The 17,835-nt window shown below is 50.5% G+C and overlaps 7 protein-coding genes across 7 annotated transcripts; 3 read left to right on the top strand and 4 right to left on the bottom strand. All coding sequences in view use genetic code 12, as the record gives it.

Moving 5' to 3' along the window:
- Positions 1-1,236: 1,236 nt before the first annotated feature.
- On the bottom strand, positions 1,237-2,241 carry BRG1 (GATA-type transcription factor BRG1; the record flags this gene model as incomplete). Its single annotated transcript, XM_034155029.1, has 1 exon — positions 1,237-2,241. One exon carries the CDS (start codon positions 2,239-2,241, stop codon positions 1,237-1,239), a length of 1,005 nt encoding a protein of 334 aa, XP_034012800.1.
- A 4,559-nt stretch (positions 2,242-6,800) lies between these two features.
- CUE5 (ubiquitin-binding protein) lies at positions 6,801-8,060 on the top strand (the record flags this gene model as incomplete). The annotated part of the gene is made up of 1 exon (XM_034155030.1): positions 6,801-8,060. The coding sequence occupies one exon, from the start codon at positions 6,801-6,803 to the stop codon at positions 8,058-8,060; it is 1,260 nt and encodes a 419-aa protein (XP_034012801.1).
- Positions 8,061-9,224: 1,164 nt separating this feature from the next.
- Positions 9,225-9,734, bottom strand: DIURU_002386 (uncharacterized protein; the record flags this gene model as incomplete). Its single annotated transcript, XM_034155031.1, has 1 exon — positions 9,225-9,734. One exon carries the CDS (start codon positions 9,732-9,734, stop codon positions 9,225-9,227), a length of 510 nt encoding a protein of 169 aa, XP_034012802.1.
- Positions 9,735-10,238: 504 nt separating this feature from the next.
- On the bottom strand, positions 10,239-11,378 carry DIURU_002387 (uncharacterized protein; the record flags this gene model as incomplete). Its single annotated transcript, XM_034155032.1, has 1 exon — positions 10,239-11,378. One exon carries the CDS (start codon positions 11,376-11,378, stop codon positions 10,239-10,241), a length of 1,140 nt encoding a protein of 379 aa, XP_034012803.1.
- A 3,585-nt stretch (positions 11,379-14,963) lies between these two features.
- RPT1 (proteasome regulatory particle base subunit) lies at positions 14,964-16,310 on the top strand (the record flags this gene model as incomplete). The annotated part of the gene is made up of 1 exon (XM_034155033.1): positions 14,964-16,310. The coding sequence occupies one exon, from the start codon at positions 14,964-14,966 to the stop codon at positions 16,308-16,310; it is 1,347 nt and encodes a 448-aa protein (XP_034012804.1).
- A 382-nt stretch (positions 16,311-16,692) lies between these two features.
- DIURU_002389 (DNA-directed RNA polymerase III subunit) lies at positions 16,693-17,286 on the bottom strand (the record flags this gene model as incomplete). The annotated part of the gene is made up of 1 exon (XM_034155034.1): positions 16,693-17,286. The coding sequence occupies one exon, from the start codon at positions 17,284-17,286 to the stop codon at positions 16,693-16,695; it is 594 nt and encodes a 197-aa protein (XP_034012805.1).
- Positions 17,287-17,418: 132 nt separating this feature from the next.
- On the top strand, positions 17,419-17,826 carry DIURU_002390 (uncharacterized protein; the record flags this gene model as incomplete). Its single annotated transcript, XM_034155036.1, has 1 exon — positions 17,419-17,826. The coding sequence occupies one exon, from the start codon at positions 17,419-17,421 to the stop codon at positions 17,824-17,826; it is 408 nt and encodes a 135-aa protein (XP_034012806.1).
- Between the last annotated feature and the right edge of the window lie 9 nt (positions 17,827-17,835).

The raw sequence follows: 17,835 nt of genomic DNA on the forward strand, positions 1-17,835 counted from the left end.
GGACCCCCTTTCCCATTCCAGCAGTCGCGAGATCTCGATTGGGTTAGCGACAGGAAGCTCTCCCGCGGTTGCAGGGGCAGTGCGGCAAGGAAATTTCTCCACAGCGAAGCCGGGGATAGGCGGCTCCCAACAGATAGGACAAGATGGGCCCAAAGACAAAAGTGGGGGATATATGGGATACTTGGGATTTGATTAGTTAGCCATTGGTCGTCTAGGGAGGTAGTGGTTATCGCGAGAGGCTGAGTGGTGGTCGTGGTGACAGCGCTGTAGTGTCGGCAGATGAAAACGACAATTTTCTTTTTTTTTTTCTCTTTGGGAAGAAAGTATCCGGGCCGCCTAACCATAAAACCTGCCTAATAAAGTCCACGTGACTTCGTCCGCTCACGAACAATATCAGCTGCTCTGGCTTAGGTGGCCCAGCCCATAATCTTGCTTAAACTCTATTCTCTGCCCAGCAGACCGATCTGGGAGATGCGTAATGGCTACGGTAGTAACGCGATACATTGCTGGTGACCATCGGCCAATGCCTCCGGGTACATACCTCGTAGATTGCTCTTACGAGATACGATCGTGACTCGAAAGGGTTCAATCAATCAGTACTCAGTATTCTTAGAAAGCTGATCACGCTAAGTGGTGGCGTAACTAGGTTGCTGGCTGGCCAGTAGTCATTTGAGACAGCGCGAGTGATTCGGCAATTGTTGACGTTTTTTTTTTTCTGAGTTTACGGGGAGGCGGGTGGAGCTTCTCGGCTGGCGGCGACAATGGCGCCACTGGCGCCTGCGACGAGATCTAGCCTGCGACGAGCATCTAGCCTAGCAACGGCAGGCGCCGCGAGCGATCACCGCTTAGGTGGTGGAAGCAAGCAGCCGCGTAACCACGACGAATTTCCGACTCTCATTACGTATAGCATTATACGCATATAGAGAGCCCATGATGTAATTAATTCCACCCAGAGTTTAGCCCTAGTAGCGTTAAATACATGACTGTCTACTTTCTCTATCTATACCTCCATCCATAGTATAGATGTTCACTATTGGTCTGATCGCTGGTTGCGTAATTACGATGGATGGCCAGATATCGAGATTAGCTGGAGATGGTCCGCTGGAAAAGAAAACACCGATTACCAAGACGATCAAAATGAAACATATGACAAGGTTTTCCACTCATAGATTTCTATTGTTTTCTACAGTTTTTGTCAAGGATGGGGTCGTTATAATTACATAAAGGTCGTGAGCATTAGTTCGGGATGGGGTAGGGCGCGGCGGCGTAGTAAGGGGCGCCAGGGGGAGGCTGGTGCGAGTACACCGGCGGCGCTCCCATGGGGACGGGGGCCATGTGGGGCGCCATCGGGTGGTGGTGGACACCGGCGGCGGCGGCGGCGGCGGCCAGCTCCAGGAGCATGTGTTTCTTGATGCTGATGCGGCGGCCGTTCTTGCCCTTGGTGACCTTGTTGTTCAATACTTCTTCGGCGGCGAGCGCAGCGCCCTTGCGCTTGACCAACTTGGCGTGGAAGAGGCCACAGGCGTTGCAGAGGGTGCGCACCCCGTTGGGGCCCCGACGCCATTCGGGGGTCTCAGTAGTACCACAACGGTGGCACTTATTGGTGGGACGGTTGATCACTTCGGGGACGGCGTACTGAGGGGGAGGCGCCACGCCAAGGCCAGGGGCGCCCACGGCGCCGGGGGCCGCAAGCGCCGGCGGTAGCGGCAACTGGTGCGCCAGCTGGGCGCCCGGGTGGTAGTAGACGGGGTGGTAGTATATCGGCGCCAGGTACATCGGCGGGTAAGGGGCAGCGCCGTCGGCGGTGGGGGCGGCGACAGGAGCAGTCATGTAACCACCAAAAGCCAGTGGCGACGAAGAAATGGGCGCCAACAGCGGCGCCGCGGCGTGCGGCGCGGCGGCGGCAGCGGGGGCGGGGGGAGCCGCCAGTGGCGCCACCAGGTCAGGGGCAGCTCTGGTCTCGGGGGACATCGCCGGCGCCATTTGGGGCGCCTGGTGGATGTAGTTGGCGTGGTAGCGGATCAGGGGCAACCGCGGCGCCGGGGTGGGCAGGCCGTCAGTAGTGAGGCTAGGAGTGGCGGCAGCGGCGGCGGCGCCGGAAGCGCTGCCGACAGCCGCGGGCGCCGGCACGGGTTCCGTCAGCGGCTTAACGCCGCTGGTATTGTTATTACTGGCTTGCTCCAGCAACGGCAGCTTGGTGAGCTCCTTGATCGAAGGAAGCTTTATTCTCGTGTTGGACATGGTCAAATGCAATTAAAAGGTCTTTAGGAAATGGGGTATAGATGGGGTATTCACACGTAGTTTCTCTAACAATCAGGCAGCGTCGTCAACGAGATGGTGATGGGGGGTCAGCCAAAGTGGGGGTGGATATATAAAAACAGATAACCGGGTGGAGGCGGAAAATTTTTCTTTGAGTCAAGTGGTGGGCGGCGCCGCTGGTTTTATACCTGGGGCGGCGGCGGCAGTGGCGTGCTCTGGGAGACAGAGGCTTTCCGGTGTGTGGGACAGAATTTTTGGGAGGAGCATAATAATTTTTTTTTTTTGCGCTTTGGCGGCGAAGGAAAAAATATTGATAGTGGTAGGCGGAGGAAAAATATTATTTCTGGCGCACAAAAGAGTGCTGTCGGGGATTTGCCTCAATACGAACGAGGAAAAATTATTATGAGCGGCGATTTTATTTTTCTTAGCCCCGAGCGGGGACATCTGCTTTAGGTGCACTGAGCCGACGAAAATATCTTCTCGGTGCGGTAATTAGCCGGAGATGACAAGGCCAGGGCTTCCCAAGTAAGGCTCACCGATGAAATCGGTGACAATAAGTAAAGTGAGCCCAGTGTGGTGAGAAAGGCCCCGCCTCCACGCCCCTCCACCAACCCCCGCCTTCCCCAAGAAAAAAATTTGATCGACAGCTTAGCCTTTCCATCAATCTGCCCCTCGATCAAGATCAGACATCACTCTAACTCTTTACTAGGGAGATCAGTGGGTCATTGGTATTCGCTTATAAGGTGACTCTGGTGACTCAATTGGCCACTTCATCTGCTCGTGGCGAATTCTATGCGATTTTTTGTATTATAGATTGTCCATAGCCAACCCCCCACCAGTGGCAAGAGATTTTCTGGCAACACTGGTTTAGCAATATCTTACTCAGTATACATATCTCATCGCCATTGCTTTCATGCCATGCTAGGCTTATCGGGGACAGGCGGAGGAGCCATCGCGTCAGCCAAGGAATCCGTACCCATATATGCCTTGCTCACCCGCCATGCCTGGCAATGCCTCTGCCATGCCTGCCTCTCCACCTGCCTATTTACCCTGCTTTTTCTGCTGATACGCCAATGCTAGTGTCTGTTGGGGCACGACCCTCAATGGGACGTATAACCGCCCCCCATCACGTCAAGCACAAACAAAGGCCGAGACTCGCTTAGGTGACCGCCCGGCCGAGACTCACACTCGGCGTTCGGCGATAGATGGAATTACCACCGCGGGTGATGTGCTGGCCAAATTTCATCAGAAAAAATGACCTGCGGACGGCCAGTTGCCGTTTCACTTTTTCTCGAGCTGCCTCCACAAACACAAGCCTCCACAGACGCAGCCCGGCCCGGTCGCCCGGGTATCGCCTTCCTGGCTATTGTTTCTTTCGGGCTGAGGCTGCCGGCTGCACGACGCTCGCAACCGACGCTCGGCGTCCTATTTCCGGGGAGCCCACGGCACCTGAGATTAGCCATGGCCCCCCCACCATGTCTCCTTTTCCCTAAGATTGATCCGATTCCGCGATTGTGACCCAAAAAGTGGTCACCACCACCGAATGGCAAGGAGGGGTGTCTACATTCGTAAATGTCGGGGGGCGATCGCTAGCCAGATGCCACAGGCACTGGGGCGGGGTTCGAAGGCGTCGGTGCGTCTACACGACCCTGTTCCAGTGCAGTGTCAGTGGCATCTGGTTTCAGGCTAACGTAGGGGGCATTTCGGGTGCCTCCCTGAGACGTCTCGTCTACCAGCTGATACTATCGCTGCAACACCGCGGAAACACATTCCTCTAGGGGATGGGTGATCGCCTCATTAGTTGGGGACACAGAAGTATCTCGCTCGCGGCGGCTAAACCGTGATTTGTCGACAAGATTAACTTTTCTCTCGTCACATGCGGGTGGTTGTGGCGCCCGCGCCCATGTTAATTGGGACAAGAAAATAATTCCATGATTTTCTTTGCCCGTTGGCAACACAGTAAAAGGTTATCTGCCTGTGGGCCGGTGCCTGTCGCCGCTATTTTGGGGTGACTGCAACTTTTGACGAATGCTCGCCCGTTGATTGAGTTGTGGCCAGCCCCTCTTCCCTCAGATCATGCGAGATGAAGATTGGCCACCTTGAGACGACAGATGGTGTTACCCTCAATACTCGTCTAAAGGTGGTGTAATTAACCCCCCGGGGCGTGTAACCACGAAGCAAACGCTCGCGGGGCTTAGCCAACGTCACTGGCTCGGCTTGGTGACGGTTGTTCCCCCTGAAGAGAATAATTAGCCGGGGGGGCGTTTTCGCTGTCACGCTGGGCTCGAGAGGATACTCAGAGGCTCAGGGCTTCGTGGCTGCTTTAGGACGATCGCTGGCTTAGTTAGACCACAGCGGAATGAGACATTGTTTAAGACAAAAAAGACGTCTGAGGGGCCGCTAGTGTCTGCTATGTGGTCACAGTATTATAGTAGATACCATCCAACATCTCATTCTATGACTGCTAACAAATTAGTTGTAGTTTCGTGTTGGCGGACATTGTACTCTGCCACTGTCCCAATTAACGAAGTATATCGTTGAAATTGGCGATATTTTAACAAATGTGAGAGAACAAACGAAAATTGCTCAATCCGAACCCAATTTTTTTTACATAGTGTGGTTTTGTGGACTGAGCCTAATACGACCAAAACCCGACGACTAGCGTTACTTTCTAAACTGGAGTAGTTATTGCCGTCATCTTTCTTATATTCTGGGGGAAAGGTTCTCCACTGCTAGTGGGTCGCACTCTTGGGAAAGTTGTCTGCAGGACAAGGCCTTCATCGGTTTTTCATCCAATCCGCATTTGACCATAACCAACACCATGGCGTACCAATACCCTGCGATCCGTATGTACCGCTCCCCAGACTGCTGTTATACGTCTGTTAAAACCTGTTGAACCCGCATACTAACCCGTCTAGCGTCCCAGGAGGACTTGGACCTTCACAAGGTTCCCTTCTACAACCGCGACCGGTGCGCCGCCCTCTTGATCGACTACTACAAGTGCTTGGACAAGGGCACCTCCTTCTGCAACAAGCCCAAGGACGCTTTCTACGAGTGCCAGTACTTTGCCCTTAAGGAAAGATTGGGCCTTAAGGACCACCACTAATCGCATTACGGCATTGTAAAAGAAAAATATACACAATTGACTAGTCTCAGTGTAGACACGCGTACACGAATGTTTCAGGATGGAACACTACTCGAAACATTTTGATAATAGCATTGATCTTTCCCAACAATAATCTAATTATTGACGTTGGCAACGCTGAAGACTAAAGTAGACGGTCTCGGTCGTAGAGTATACATGGTAGCGCGGTGTGGCCACCGTCGGGATGAGAAAAAGTGCGAATCTCATTGGACACTAATTCCTCCAAACATGTCGGTGACTGAATTCCCCCCTCTTCGTAAGTGACGACGATTGCTGCTGCTACCATCATTGATATCGTGTTCAATGGGTTCGACCATTGGTGGTGGCGTTCCAGTTTTAATTTTCCCCAGCCTACTAACAACCAGTTTCGGATGAGGACTTGCAAAAGTACAAGGTGCCCTTGAAGTGGAGAGACAGATGCGCCGCCTACTTCGCCTTGTACAACACCTGTTTGATCAGACAACTGGCGAACTCCAGTGTCGACTGCCACGGCGACAAGCACTCGTGGGAAGAGTGTGAAAACTTGGACTTGATTAGAAGAAAGAAGGAGTTGGCTGACCTCAAGCAAAAGATGAAGGACGGTGAAGCATAGAGTGCATAGACTACATAGTAACGAAAAACTACCGGGACAGAGATTTCATGTATTTCAGTAGTTTCAAATATCAGCTGAGATTCCCCGCGATTCATTGCAACATACGAACGTGTGTGGGAAGGTCGCGTACTCAACAAGCGAAAAAGTCTTCTACTGAGGAAGCCATCACGGCTTGAATGAAAAAGTCTAAGATTACAGATGTAGCGGTTTCCACGTACAGGCACAGCCATGAGACTGGTCCTTAGAAGAAGGTGGGCCCCGCGTCAATTTACCTCCGCTGTCCACACTGTGAAGTCAATGGTCTAGTGACAACCAGCCCTAGCTAATCTTCGGAGTGATATAAAATTCCTAGTGAACGGTAACTTGGCCGCGACCTTATATAGATGGCGCCTGCACATAGTGAAGCAGCCAAGGCTATACCCACAGCCCTAACACTACAAAAATAGGTACTTTCAGAAGAATTAGGCTTGTTGTTTTCGAATGAAATGTGATTGAAAGGTATACGAGTATACATCTTTTAGAGTTTACCTTCTACTTGTGAAGACATGAAGTATGAGTGTCCATTTAGATCTGAAATATGAGTTTTTTTTTTTTATCAACCAATTAATGTAAATTTAGCCCCCGTTACACATAATATTTGATACTACACAAAAAGGGATCACGCGAGAAATGGTTATTGTAATTCTTACTCCAGTGTTGTTTGACTTCCATGTACTTTGCCTGCATATAACTCAAACTCGGACCAGCCGCCGCACTTGCCACCTTAGCGCCCCCTCGAGTTAATCAGACCTCTAATTTACAATCATGGTCAAGAAGAACGACTTAACCCCAGTGAAGGGCGAGCCTTTGGAGTCGATTGACCCCGAGGCCACCGAAGAAGTGAAGTTGGACTCGGACGAGGATACGGTCAAGGCCGAATCGAAGGCTAAAGCCCCTGAATCCAAAACCGCCGCCGCCGACAAACTGGCGGACAAGGCTACGGACAAGGCCAATGACTTTAAGGATGACAAGGAGAAGGCTAAGGACGACAATGCTGACAAGGACAAGGCCACAGTTGTCACTAAGGACAAGGAAACTGACACTAAGGCCGCCGCTGAAAAGGCGACGACTGAGGAAGTCAAGGCTTCTGACAAAGCTTCTGACAGGGAATCCAAGCCTAAGGAAAAGGAAGAAGCCGCCGCTGCTTCTGAAAAGTCGCAAAAGGCCGAACTGAACGAAGAAGACGCGCCCCCAATGCCTAAGCGTCCCGTTGACCCCGTTCAGCAACTTAAGGACGAGCTCCTGCTGGCGTTCCCGGACGCCGACTCTAAGTTGGTGACCACGGTGCTTGTGGCGTCGCAGGGTAACTTGGAACACGCGTTCTCGGCGCTTCTCTACTACTTTGATCCTCTGAATCCGGCCGACATCCCCGTACCGGCGCCTGCTGCGCTGGCGGGCAAGGCTGCGGGCCAGGTGCCTGCAGGGCTGTTGGCGGCAGGGGCCAAGTACGGGCTGTTGACTGAAGACGAGATCTTGGCTCGTAAGTTGCAACAGCAATTCGAGGAAGAGGACCGCCAAGCTCGCCAACAACGCCGGTCGAGACGCCTGCAGCAACAGCAACCTCGTCAACGTCCTCCTCGTGAACAGTACGACTACGACGACGACTCGTACGACGAGATTGAGCAAATAAAGGAAACTTTCACCCAAGGGTTCGAAGAAGCCAAGACCACCATCAACGGGTGGATGCTGGGTCTCTCCAAGAAGCTCGAGGAATTCAGCCAGGGCGACGAGCCCCAGGACTCCCGCCAACAATACCAGGGCCCGTTGTTCGGGGCGTTGGGTGGTTCGGCGGGCAACGACACCCGCACGCTGAAGCGCGAAGGCAACCGGGTCCAGTTTGACGAGGACCCCGTGCAGATCACCGAGCTGCATTTGCCGCTGATTCGCATGAACAACAACGACAAGATGGAAAAGCAGCCCACCACTGCTGCTGGTGCCGCCGCTGCTTCTGCCGCCAGCGACAAGAAGTGGCAACCTTTGGACGCTAACAGCGACAAGTTCCAGGTCGACCTGGATGAGGACTAAGTAGTAATGATTACGACGAATGATTTTTATCGATAGCGCGTTTTGGTATATGGCCAAATTCTGAAGTCTTTCTCTCAGTTTCGGACACGATTGGATATTATACACAATACCATAGGTTGACGACAGATTACCAGTGTCTGCGGCTCAAGCATGCTACCCAACTAGAGACAGCTCAAGCTGTTCAATTTAGTTGACGAGGGACCTTATCACAAGTGTTGATAGCAAATCAGCTTATCCAAAAGCAAACAGAATTATATAGTGTAGAAACAACATTAGATTAGGTGTGATGAAGGGATGAAGGAGTGCCGATTTGCTCATATAAAATTCCGATTATTGCCGAATAGCGATGGCTTCAACCGAGGCTAAAAAACATAACTCTCTAGGCTAGAAGTTTTTTAGGTTTTTCTTTTTATTTTTGACGTTCTGCTCATAGCGGAATTAAGATTCAAGGTTCGTGAACCGAGAGGGAATTAACACACTAACCGTTTGCGATGATTCGGGCTCTGCTGGTTCCTGTTTCTGCGATAATCGAAAAGGCGGTGACAGAAATGCGTGTGACGTAAGCCACTGTCCGGACACTCCCTACAGCATTGCACAGACCATGCGTTTGGCACATGAGTCCATATGCTGAAGCCGTGCTGCCAGTCTTGCCTGATTTTTGGTCTGCTCCGGATGAACCGAAAGCTCGAAGTAGACGCGGTGTCGAAGATATGCCATTCAGGATGTAAGACACTATTATTAAAGCATCACAAATTTACTCTGACAGATTAATGCTTGTAGTGTCTGCTGGTAGCGCTGATGCCTCGTCCTTGTACGTCGCGCGTATAGCTGATAGCGCATGGCACCACAGTAACGTTACATTCGCCAGGTAAAGTCTAGGATCTTCGTATGTTTGTATTTGTACAAGATGTGATGGTTTTGATATTTATTGTCGTTCTCACTATATACCAGTTATTCGCATCAAAATGTGGTAACCACGATAACCACTAGTGCTCGAGGGCCCTGTGTAAAATACAGGGACATATATATTTCCTCCACAAGTACTCAGTTGCACCCCTTTTTACCTCAAGTATTGGACGGTGAGGGTGCCAGATGTTTCGATGTTGTCAGCGTTTGTCGGTCTATTTACAGATAGCTGCCCCCGGGACCTGCCGGAATCACTTTTCACCGCTTGAACATCTGCATCTGCTTGAACTCCACCAGGGGTTCCGAGGGATCGAAGGCGCCAGCACCCACGCGGGCGCCAAGCGCGGCGCTGTAGCGGTCCCAGTGTACTGTTGGCAGGGTCATCACCAGTGCCGGTGTCGGCGCCCGCGACAACACTTCCCGGTACACCGCTAGCACCTCACGCTTCAGTTGTGCCCGCGCCACCCTCGCCAGCCACTCGCTGAGCGTCACCATCTGGCGTCGCAAGTCGTGGCACGTCCCCTCCAACACCCGCCGCGCCAGCGTGAGCGCGATGTAGTCGGGGTTGGTGCTAAGAGCCTCGTCCGTGGGACACTTAATCTCAATGATATCGTCATCCTCGTCGTCCAGGTGCTCGGGCTTAGGCAGCGGGAGCTGCTGGGGTGCCGGCGGTTCGCGAGCCGCGAGACGCAGACCACGCCGGCGCTTGTGCGGGCTCCGCGGCACCTTCGTCCCCGTGGCATGTCCCGAACGCAACGTAACGGCCATGTTTGCAGCAGTTGAAAGGGTCAGGGTCAACTACCAGTCGCTGGTAAAGTGGTGAAATTTTTGCGCGGTGGCAAATACACAATATGCAGCAACTTAGAGAAAAATTGAGGGGAAGAAAAACAGTGGGGGTGAGTGAAATTTTTCGACGAGAATGGAGAAAACCGATACCGAGATATAGTGGCGGACGCGATGAAATTGTCGCCGAGGGTAATTGGCGATATTCCGTAGAGTAGTTATGGTGAGGAGACTACGTAAAGTATCGAGTAGTGCCCCCTGGATAATGTAGGCCTGTATCTAACCAGCCCCGACTCCGAGAGAGAAAAAAAAATTAGGGGATGTTTTGATAAACTGTCAATGACGTCATCTCTACTTCGCGAACATTCGATGATGAGAGTACACGGTAGATGCCATCAACGAAACGGGCTCGCACTGCCACTAAAGCTTAAATCACACGTACAGATGAAAAACGATGCATTTCTCGATAAACTATATACAAGATCCAACTCACGATTTGCCCTTGCCTAAACGCTTTTGGTCAGGCTTGCGCAAACCTTGCACGTACGAGCCAGCTTTGTCCAAGTCGGCCTTAGCTTCGTTAGCCCCCATTTTAAGTCTCCACAACGGGCCGTGCTCTTTGCGGAGTTGCTTCTTCTTCTTCGCCACCTCGCGGTTGATGATCCCCACTTGCTCGTCGTAAGGGATCCCGGCTTCAGCAGCAGCTAACAGCTCCTTGCCAAACAAGTAGTCGAACACTCTGCCGTCGGACCAGAAGAATCCTTTACGGTCAACAATCCAATTACGCTTGTGTTCACCAGTCTCCTTAAGTACAAAGAAAAAGAACGAGTTGTCAGCAGTACCGTAAAACCCTTTACCGGTCCAGACTCTCGCGGTGTGACGACGAGTAAGGTTTTCCAAAGGCACCGTGATCACGGGAGTAGCTTGACCGGGGAATAACGGATATGCGGTAAACTGGACAAATTCAGGAGTGGTTGCAGCGCCAGTACTGGAAACACCTTTGGCAGCATTGGTGGCCTTACCCGCAGGTAAGTACCACATACGACGGATCAACCGCGTAGGGAACTTAGCGACGGCGAACGCGGCCACGGCCATAATGATACCGAAAGAAGCATTCTTCATCAAGCTGAACAACCATTCCCGTTTGCGCAATACTTCGTTCTTTTCAGTGGTATTTTCTTCGTAGTCCTTATTGGCTTGGAACCAAGCGTACTCTAGCAATACACAGGCGTAGACAGCAAATACCAAAGCGCAACAGAAACAGGTAAGGAAATAAAGACGGTGAGGCTCACTTTCGTAGATAAGTTCCGGCTGTTTCTTATTTTTCAAGATATCGACCACCTGGCGGAAAGTATATTGAGGTCCAACTCGAGGCACTCCTGGACGAGGAATGAGGGTGGGAACGTTTTCTTTACCAAGAGGGAACATCGGCACTCTATCCTTGAGCGTATTGGTCTGCACCGTCTCCCCCGGGATGTGCTGTTTAAGCTGGTTCCATTCTCCTGGTGTGGGCAAGTTCTTTTTCGGGGTATAGTCCAGTGGCGTGTTAGGCTGGTTAGACTGGTAACGAAGCCACGACAACTGATAGGGTCGGGCTATGCTCCGGCGCAATCCAACCCGAGCAAGCATGTCGAGAGGTGGACGGTTAATCGTTCTTGGAAGATCGTGCGGCGCGCGATGTGGCCGCCTATCGCGTAACCCCATGGGAACTGGCCTTTGGTGAAAACTTGTGCTAGGGCACGACCCACTACCGATCCGAACACTTAGTAGTACTGATTTGGCAAACCGGCGCCCGCTGCCACCTCGAGACCATTTACGCGGATATCCCTGCAGTTAATCAAACTTCCGCAAGGGGAATCGTCATTTGAACGACTCGCATGGTGAACTACCAGCTGTTGCTGTGTTCCAGATCATACCCAGAAGTATGAACTAAATCTGTCGATCTTGAAATGAAGTGGAGGCTCTATTACCTTCATTTAAGCCCCAAGTAATCATACAGTCTAGCTGAGCTTGCAAACGTCACCGCAATTATCGATTTTGTGGTGACTCAGAAACACAGAGGTGTCATTAGTCTTTGATTTGGGTTTGGTAAGCGCAAATATAACCGTTAGGGAAACCCATATATCCTTTTTGGGGAAGCAGAATACCCCTAGATCCACTTTTGATCAGTTTCAATAACGTTTTTTAGGTCACTATTCACGAACACCAACCCAAAATCCATCGAACCTAAAACGTCCTGGATAATTACGAGGATAATAGGCGTGGGCGTAGACATGCACCATATTTAATCGTTCCCAATCTTGTCACCGGATGTACTCAATTAGATGTATTCATAAATCTAGGCACCATTGTGCTTTCTGAGACCAACCTAAATCTGCGGAGGATCAAAAATGGGTACAATAGCGGCTGTCCCGATTCACGACATCATCCGAATCTCGTAAAATCAAGGGCGCAAAATGTTTCATATCGATGGGATCTAGCTTTCCGTAAAGAGTAAGACAGTTCAGATGCACTTGCTGGCGGAATCGTACTTGACTCCAATCAATTCTTATAAACACCAAAAAGGATTCGAAAAGGAAACCTCCGTCAAAAAGTGCTACTTGCCTCAATATTCCATTAGGGACCCATAAGCTGCAGAGCTTAGCCTGAATCGATTTGCAGCAGCCGCCATGCAGTTAGCCACCTCTACGTGACACAATGATTCCTGCTCCAGTAAGACTTCGCCATGTTACACATAAAGCCGCCTCGACTACACGATGAACCTAATCGATTGTTTCTTCAAGGTTCATGTAAGAACAAGTTTCAATGGTTTTGTAACTAATAATATTGATGATAGTGATAATGTTGAACAAAGGCACGCTGTATGAATTTTTTCAAATGGGCAACACCCCTACTAAATAGGCATACTAGCAATGTACATCATGATCAGTGCAATTGCCTCTTTTCAAAGATATATAGAGCATAGTCTGTTAGCGCAGTTGAGTATGATGCAGCCAGTAGTCCGGCTTGATGTAAATTAGATAACAAGCAATGCAAAGTTAAGAGAATCTACAATTATGTGTTGAGTAACTTTGTCAATCGATTATATGAATATTCTAGCTATAGACCTATACAAGTGCCTATACACGCCACAAAACAGACCCCGAACCTACAAAAATCCTGGGAAGGGAGACCCATCTACCCCCCTTACCAGTCCAAACACGGCCAGTGACAGTCGATGGAGTGCCATCAGTTCTCGCGCGAGGTCCAAGCATACGCGAGCATACGCTTGTTGGCCGACCAGGGCTAATCTGTCGTTGCGGATACAAACAGACGGGATGTCTTGCCTACCGCCCATGGGGGATGTGTATGAAGGTGCACTATCTCCCCCGCCTACGGGATGGTCATGGAGTGTTACTGGTTGCAGCGTGACAGAACACGAGTCAAGTCCAGCGAGCAGTCGACTCAGCCGCCAATCCTTCGAAGTTTTTGGTGGCTGGGGGCGACCTAGTAAATCAGCAAACAGCGAGCAGCGAGTAGTGGCCTCAACAGCGAGTAGTAGCGTCAGTAGAAAGCGTCAGTCAGTATCGGGTACCATGGTAGTGGGTCACGGTCCCAGGTGGTGGCAGACCTGAGTGGATTTCAACTCATAAGAAGTCGCCAAGCAAAAGGTGAAGATGATGAAGAAGAAGAGCAAGTAGCCCGCCTTTTATGTTGTTGCTGGAGGCCAGTCCTGGATATAGTACCCCCCTTAAGTCGGGTGCATTCTTTGTTTCCGACTTGACCCGTCTAAAGTTGACGACGTATAGCGTTCCCCGCATTCCATCGACGAACCAGCCAGAATTTCGTGTAATGAACAAGTTAGGTAAATGACCCGAAGCTCCACTGGGACAACTTGACGTGCTTGAGATAGCCAACGTGTAAGGGTACATCTTGATAGTTGTAGAATACTTCGTTTCTCATGTGGAGCCCCTTTTTGCCCGCGTAGACTCCGCCAGTTGACGATGCAATGCAAGATGGGCACGGGAAACACGCCATTGAAGTGGGTTCAGCCAGCCCCGGCCTGGTCTTAGCCCGTCGAGGCACAGCCCTGGGACCTGTTCGTGCCCGGGGCGCGCACGCCATCTCCGATCAGCTCAGCAGTAGTCAGGCACAGATTAACTTGACGACGGACACAATGGCAAAGGCGGGTAACTCTTCATTAGTTTCGGATTCCATGCCAGTGTACAGTACAGGGGCATAAAAGGGCCAGCATCCCCTGTCAATGCTCTCCAGTCAGTTTCTTTCTCTCAGCGCACCACTCAATCCCCCCGATAAGCTTCGAAGACTTCGGGGGGGCTGGGTGAGCCTTGTGTCAGCCACCGATAAGCTTCGAAGACATCGGTGGTTGGTGCAAGCGTGTCTTTGCACCATCCAGCCACTGATAAGCTTCGAACACTTTGGTGGTCTAGAAGGATACAGAGTGAGTGTGTCGGCGGCCAATATACTCAGCCTCGGTGCCTCGCTCTCTGCCGCTGCGGGCCCACCAAGTGGGGGTGGTGGCAGTTCTTTTTGAATTCTCTTTGTCACTGACCTCCCAGCCAATGACAGGTAAACTTCGAAGGAACCTCGAGGTTGGTCTTTTGTATATAGTCAATGCATTATTACAATTTCACAGCTTGTAGTTCACATCACATCGACTTGAAGCACACTTACACCATGGTCATACCTCAATTGGTATAAACTTTTCCACAAGTTTCCCCTTCCATTAGTGGGCTTTCAGAATTACGTCGATGGCCCTAGCGGTACGCCAAGTTGTATCTGATGCTCTAGACAAGACACGTACTGGAAGTGAGACTGAAATTGGAAATTATGGGTATTTTGGTTCACGTCACCAGTACCATTGCGAAGGAGTATGAAAATCCACATTCTCAACAACTCAATCAAAGCAACACGGCTCAACCACAAACCACCTCAATAATTTGCATTTGGCTCACCTAGCAGAACATATTCCCAACAATGTAAGGTGTTATTTGACCAACCAAAACAGAAGGACTGCGAAATTTTGCTGAAAGCCTTAACAAAACTAACATCAAACTCGTATCACCATCATCTTACTACTCCGATTGCTATGCACTCATATCTCGTCACCGTCACTCATTTCGTTTTGATATCGTTGTTCCACTGGCTTCGGTGCCCACACCCAGTTTTCGCGCCGCGTTTGCCACTCACCGCCACTATCTCACGAGTACCACCATGCCGCCGAACCCCAATTGGGACAAGTACGTTGCTCCCGACGAGGACGAAGTCAAGGATGACATCGTGCCTCTTTCCGAAGGCGACATCCAGGTGCTCAAAACTTACGGCGCCGCCCCCTACCTGGCACTGCTCAAGGAGCTCGAAAAGGACTTGAAGGAGATCGAAGAGCGGATCAAGGAACTGATCGGTATCAAAGAGCTGGACACCGGTCTTGCGCCTCCCCAGCTTTGGGACGTGATGCGTGATAAACAGAGAATGAGTGAAGAACTGCCGTTGCAAGTTGCCCGGTGCACCAAGATCATCGAGGCTGCCCCCAGAGAAGGCGGGTTGCCGACACTGCATCTGATGCTCAACGCCGACAACCGTGCCAAGTATGTCATCAACATCAAGCAGATTGCTAAGTTCGTCGTTGGTTTGGGTGACTCGGTGTCGCCCACCGATATTGAAGAAGGCATGCGTGTTGGGGTTGACCGTCACAAGTACCAAATCAGACTTCCCCTTCCGCCCAAGATCGACCCCAGTGTCACTATGATGACTGTTGAAGAGAAGCCCGACGTTACCTATAGCGATATTGGTGGTTGTAAAGAGCAAATTGAAAAGTTGCGTGAAGTGGTGGAATTGCCGTTGTTGCTGCCGGAACGGTTCGTCAAGCTTGGTATTGACCCGCCTAAGGGTATTCTTCTCTACGGTCCCCCCGGTACTGGTAAGACTCTTTGCGCTAGAGCAGTTGCTAACCGTACTGATGCCACCTTTATCAGAGTTATTGGTTCTGAATTAGTACAAAAGTACGTGGGTGAGGGGGCGAGAATGGTGCGTGAATTGTTCGAAATGGCACGTACTAAGAAAGCCTGCATCATCTTCTTTGATGAAGTTGATGCCATTGGTGGGGCCAGATTTGACGATGGCGCCGGTGGTGACAACGAAGTGCAAAGAACCATGTTGGAATTGATTACTCAGCTTGATGGTTTCGATGCCAGAGGTAACATCAAGGTGATGTTTGCCACTAATAGACCCAATACTTTAGACCCGGCGTTGTTGCGTCCAGGAAGAATTGACCGTAAGGTTGAATTCTCGCTTCCCGACCTTGAAGGCCGGGCCAACATCTTCCGCATTCATTCAAAAACGATGCTGGTGGAAAAGGACATCCGGTGGGAGTTGATTTCGCGGTTGTGTCCCAACGCCACCGGGGCCGAATTGCGCTCGGTGTGTACTGAAGCCGGTATGTTTGCCATCCGGGCCCGGAGGAAGGTCGCCAACGAAAAGGACTTTTTGAAGGCGGTGGACAAGGTCATCAAGGGTAACTTGAAGTTCAGCTCCACGTCCCAGTACATGCAATATAACTAGTCCTTAATGAACATGACACGATGAGAATTGTATTCATAAACCTTTATCAACTCTGAAATAGTATATTTTATTGAACGTTACTAGCATTGTTTACAATGTGAGTTGCGCTATTACAAATTTCAATGAATCAACATTGATCAGCTTCTACTTATGGATTTTGAAGTTGGATCATGACATCGTAGACAATTCAAGTGTAATGCACTCATAACGAATCAAACATCACAAGAATACTACTCAATGCAATTTATGAGTGTATATTATTACTGTAAAATCATTAGTACCAATCCCCTGAATGAATGTTTCTAATCATATATCTAGATTAGTGTTTTTCATGCCTTATCTGACCTCTAGTCAGCAGTGAAGATATGCTGATTGCTCTTCACTAGTCCCACCACGAGGTGCAACCCATACCTTCCAATTGCATAGATGCTTTCAACCAGTAGGCGGCAGGTTTTTTAGCGATCTCCTCCTCAGTCTCGTAACCCAGCTTAGGCTTGGTGTTTACAAACATTTCTTCTTCGATTCGGAAACGAACCTTTTCGTTGATATCGAAAAACAACTCGCTTTCGGGATCGTCAGCGTCAGGACGCCACACCCACACGTTGTCTTCGCTCTTATAAGTGCAACCTTCAAACAAGTATTCTTTGGGGACCCAAATGTCATCGAAGAAGTCGAGTCGAAGCTTGATACCAGCTTCGGTACACCCGGCGACCCATCCTTGGAGGATCTCGTTGACGAACGGCTTGAAAACAACAAGGCGGAACTCAACATCGACGTAGGAGCCACCATCGCCAGTCTTAAGCATACCGTCTTCGATCTTTAGTAAATCCCACACCAGGATCGCCAAACCCAATCCATTAATCACCTTGTTCAGGTATTTTTTGTGGAGCTCATCCGTGATGGCATGTTGGATCGGCGTGTTGAATGCCAGGGGCGGGATGCGAATGAGGTCCTGGATCCGACTCAAAATGTACATGGTTCACTCGCAGATCCTCGGAAACGTGGCACCAGGCTGTCACTGGTCGTGTTGGGGGTTGGAAAGGTCAAGGGTTGGCGTCGCGATGCCCGTTACCAGTGTCGCGCAGCTATGACAGACGGCTATCACTAAATGGTCAGTGATCGTCGATTAGCCTCGAGACGTATCCCCACGGCGAAAAAAATCGGTGGTCGGTCCCGGGACTCTCGCAATGGTGGAGGGGCTGATGATGATGAAGGTGATTGGGATCCCGCTCATTTCCGTTTGTTTGTGGGCAATTTGGGAACCGATGCCAGTGATGACTTGTTGCGACAAGGCTTCTCCAAATACAAGCTGGTGACGAAGTGTAAGGCAGTGATGGACAAAAGTGGCACCCCTAAAGGGTACGGATTCGTCGCGTTCTCTGATGCAAACGATTACCTTAAGGCGTTCCAAGAGATGAATGGCAAGTACATCGGCTTGCACCCAGTGATGTTGAAACGGGCCGTGTCAAAGGTTCCGAAAGCTCAAAAAACTAAGAAACCCAACAAAGGCAAGTAACTTCTTTTT

The sequence above is a fragment of the Diutina rugosa genome (assembly GCF_008704595.1).
Source record: "Diutina rugosa strain CBS 613 chromosome Unknown scaffold10_size284702, whole genome shotgun sequence".
NCBI lineage: Eukaryota > Fungi > Ascomycota > Pichiomycetes > Serinales > Debaryomycetaceae > Diutina > Diutina rugosa.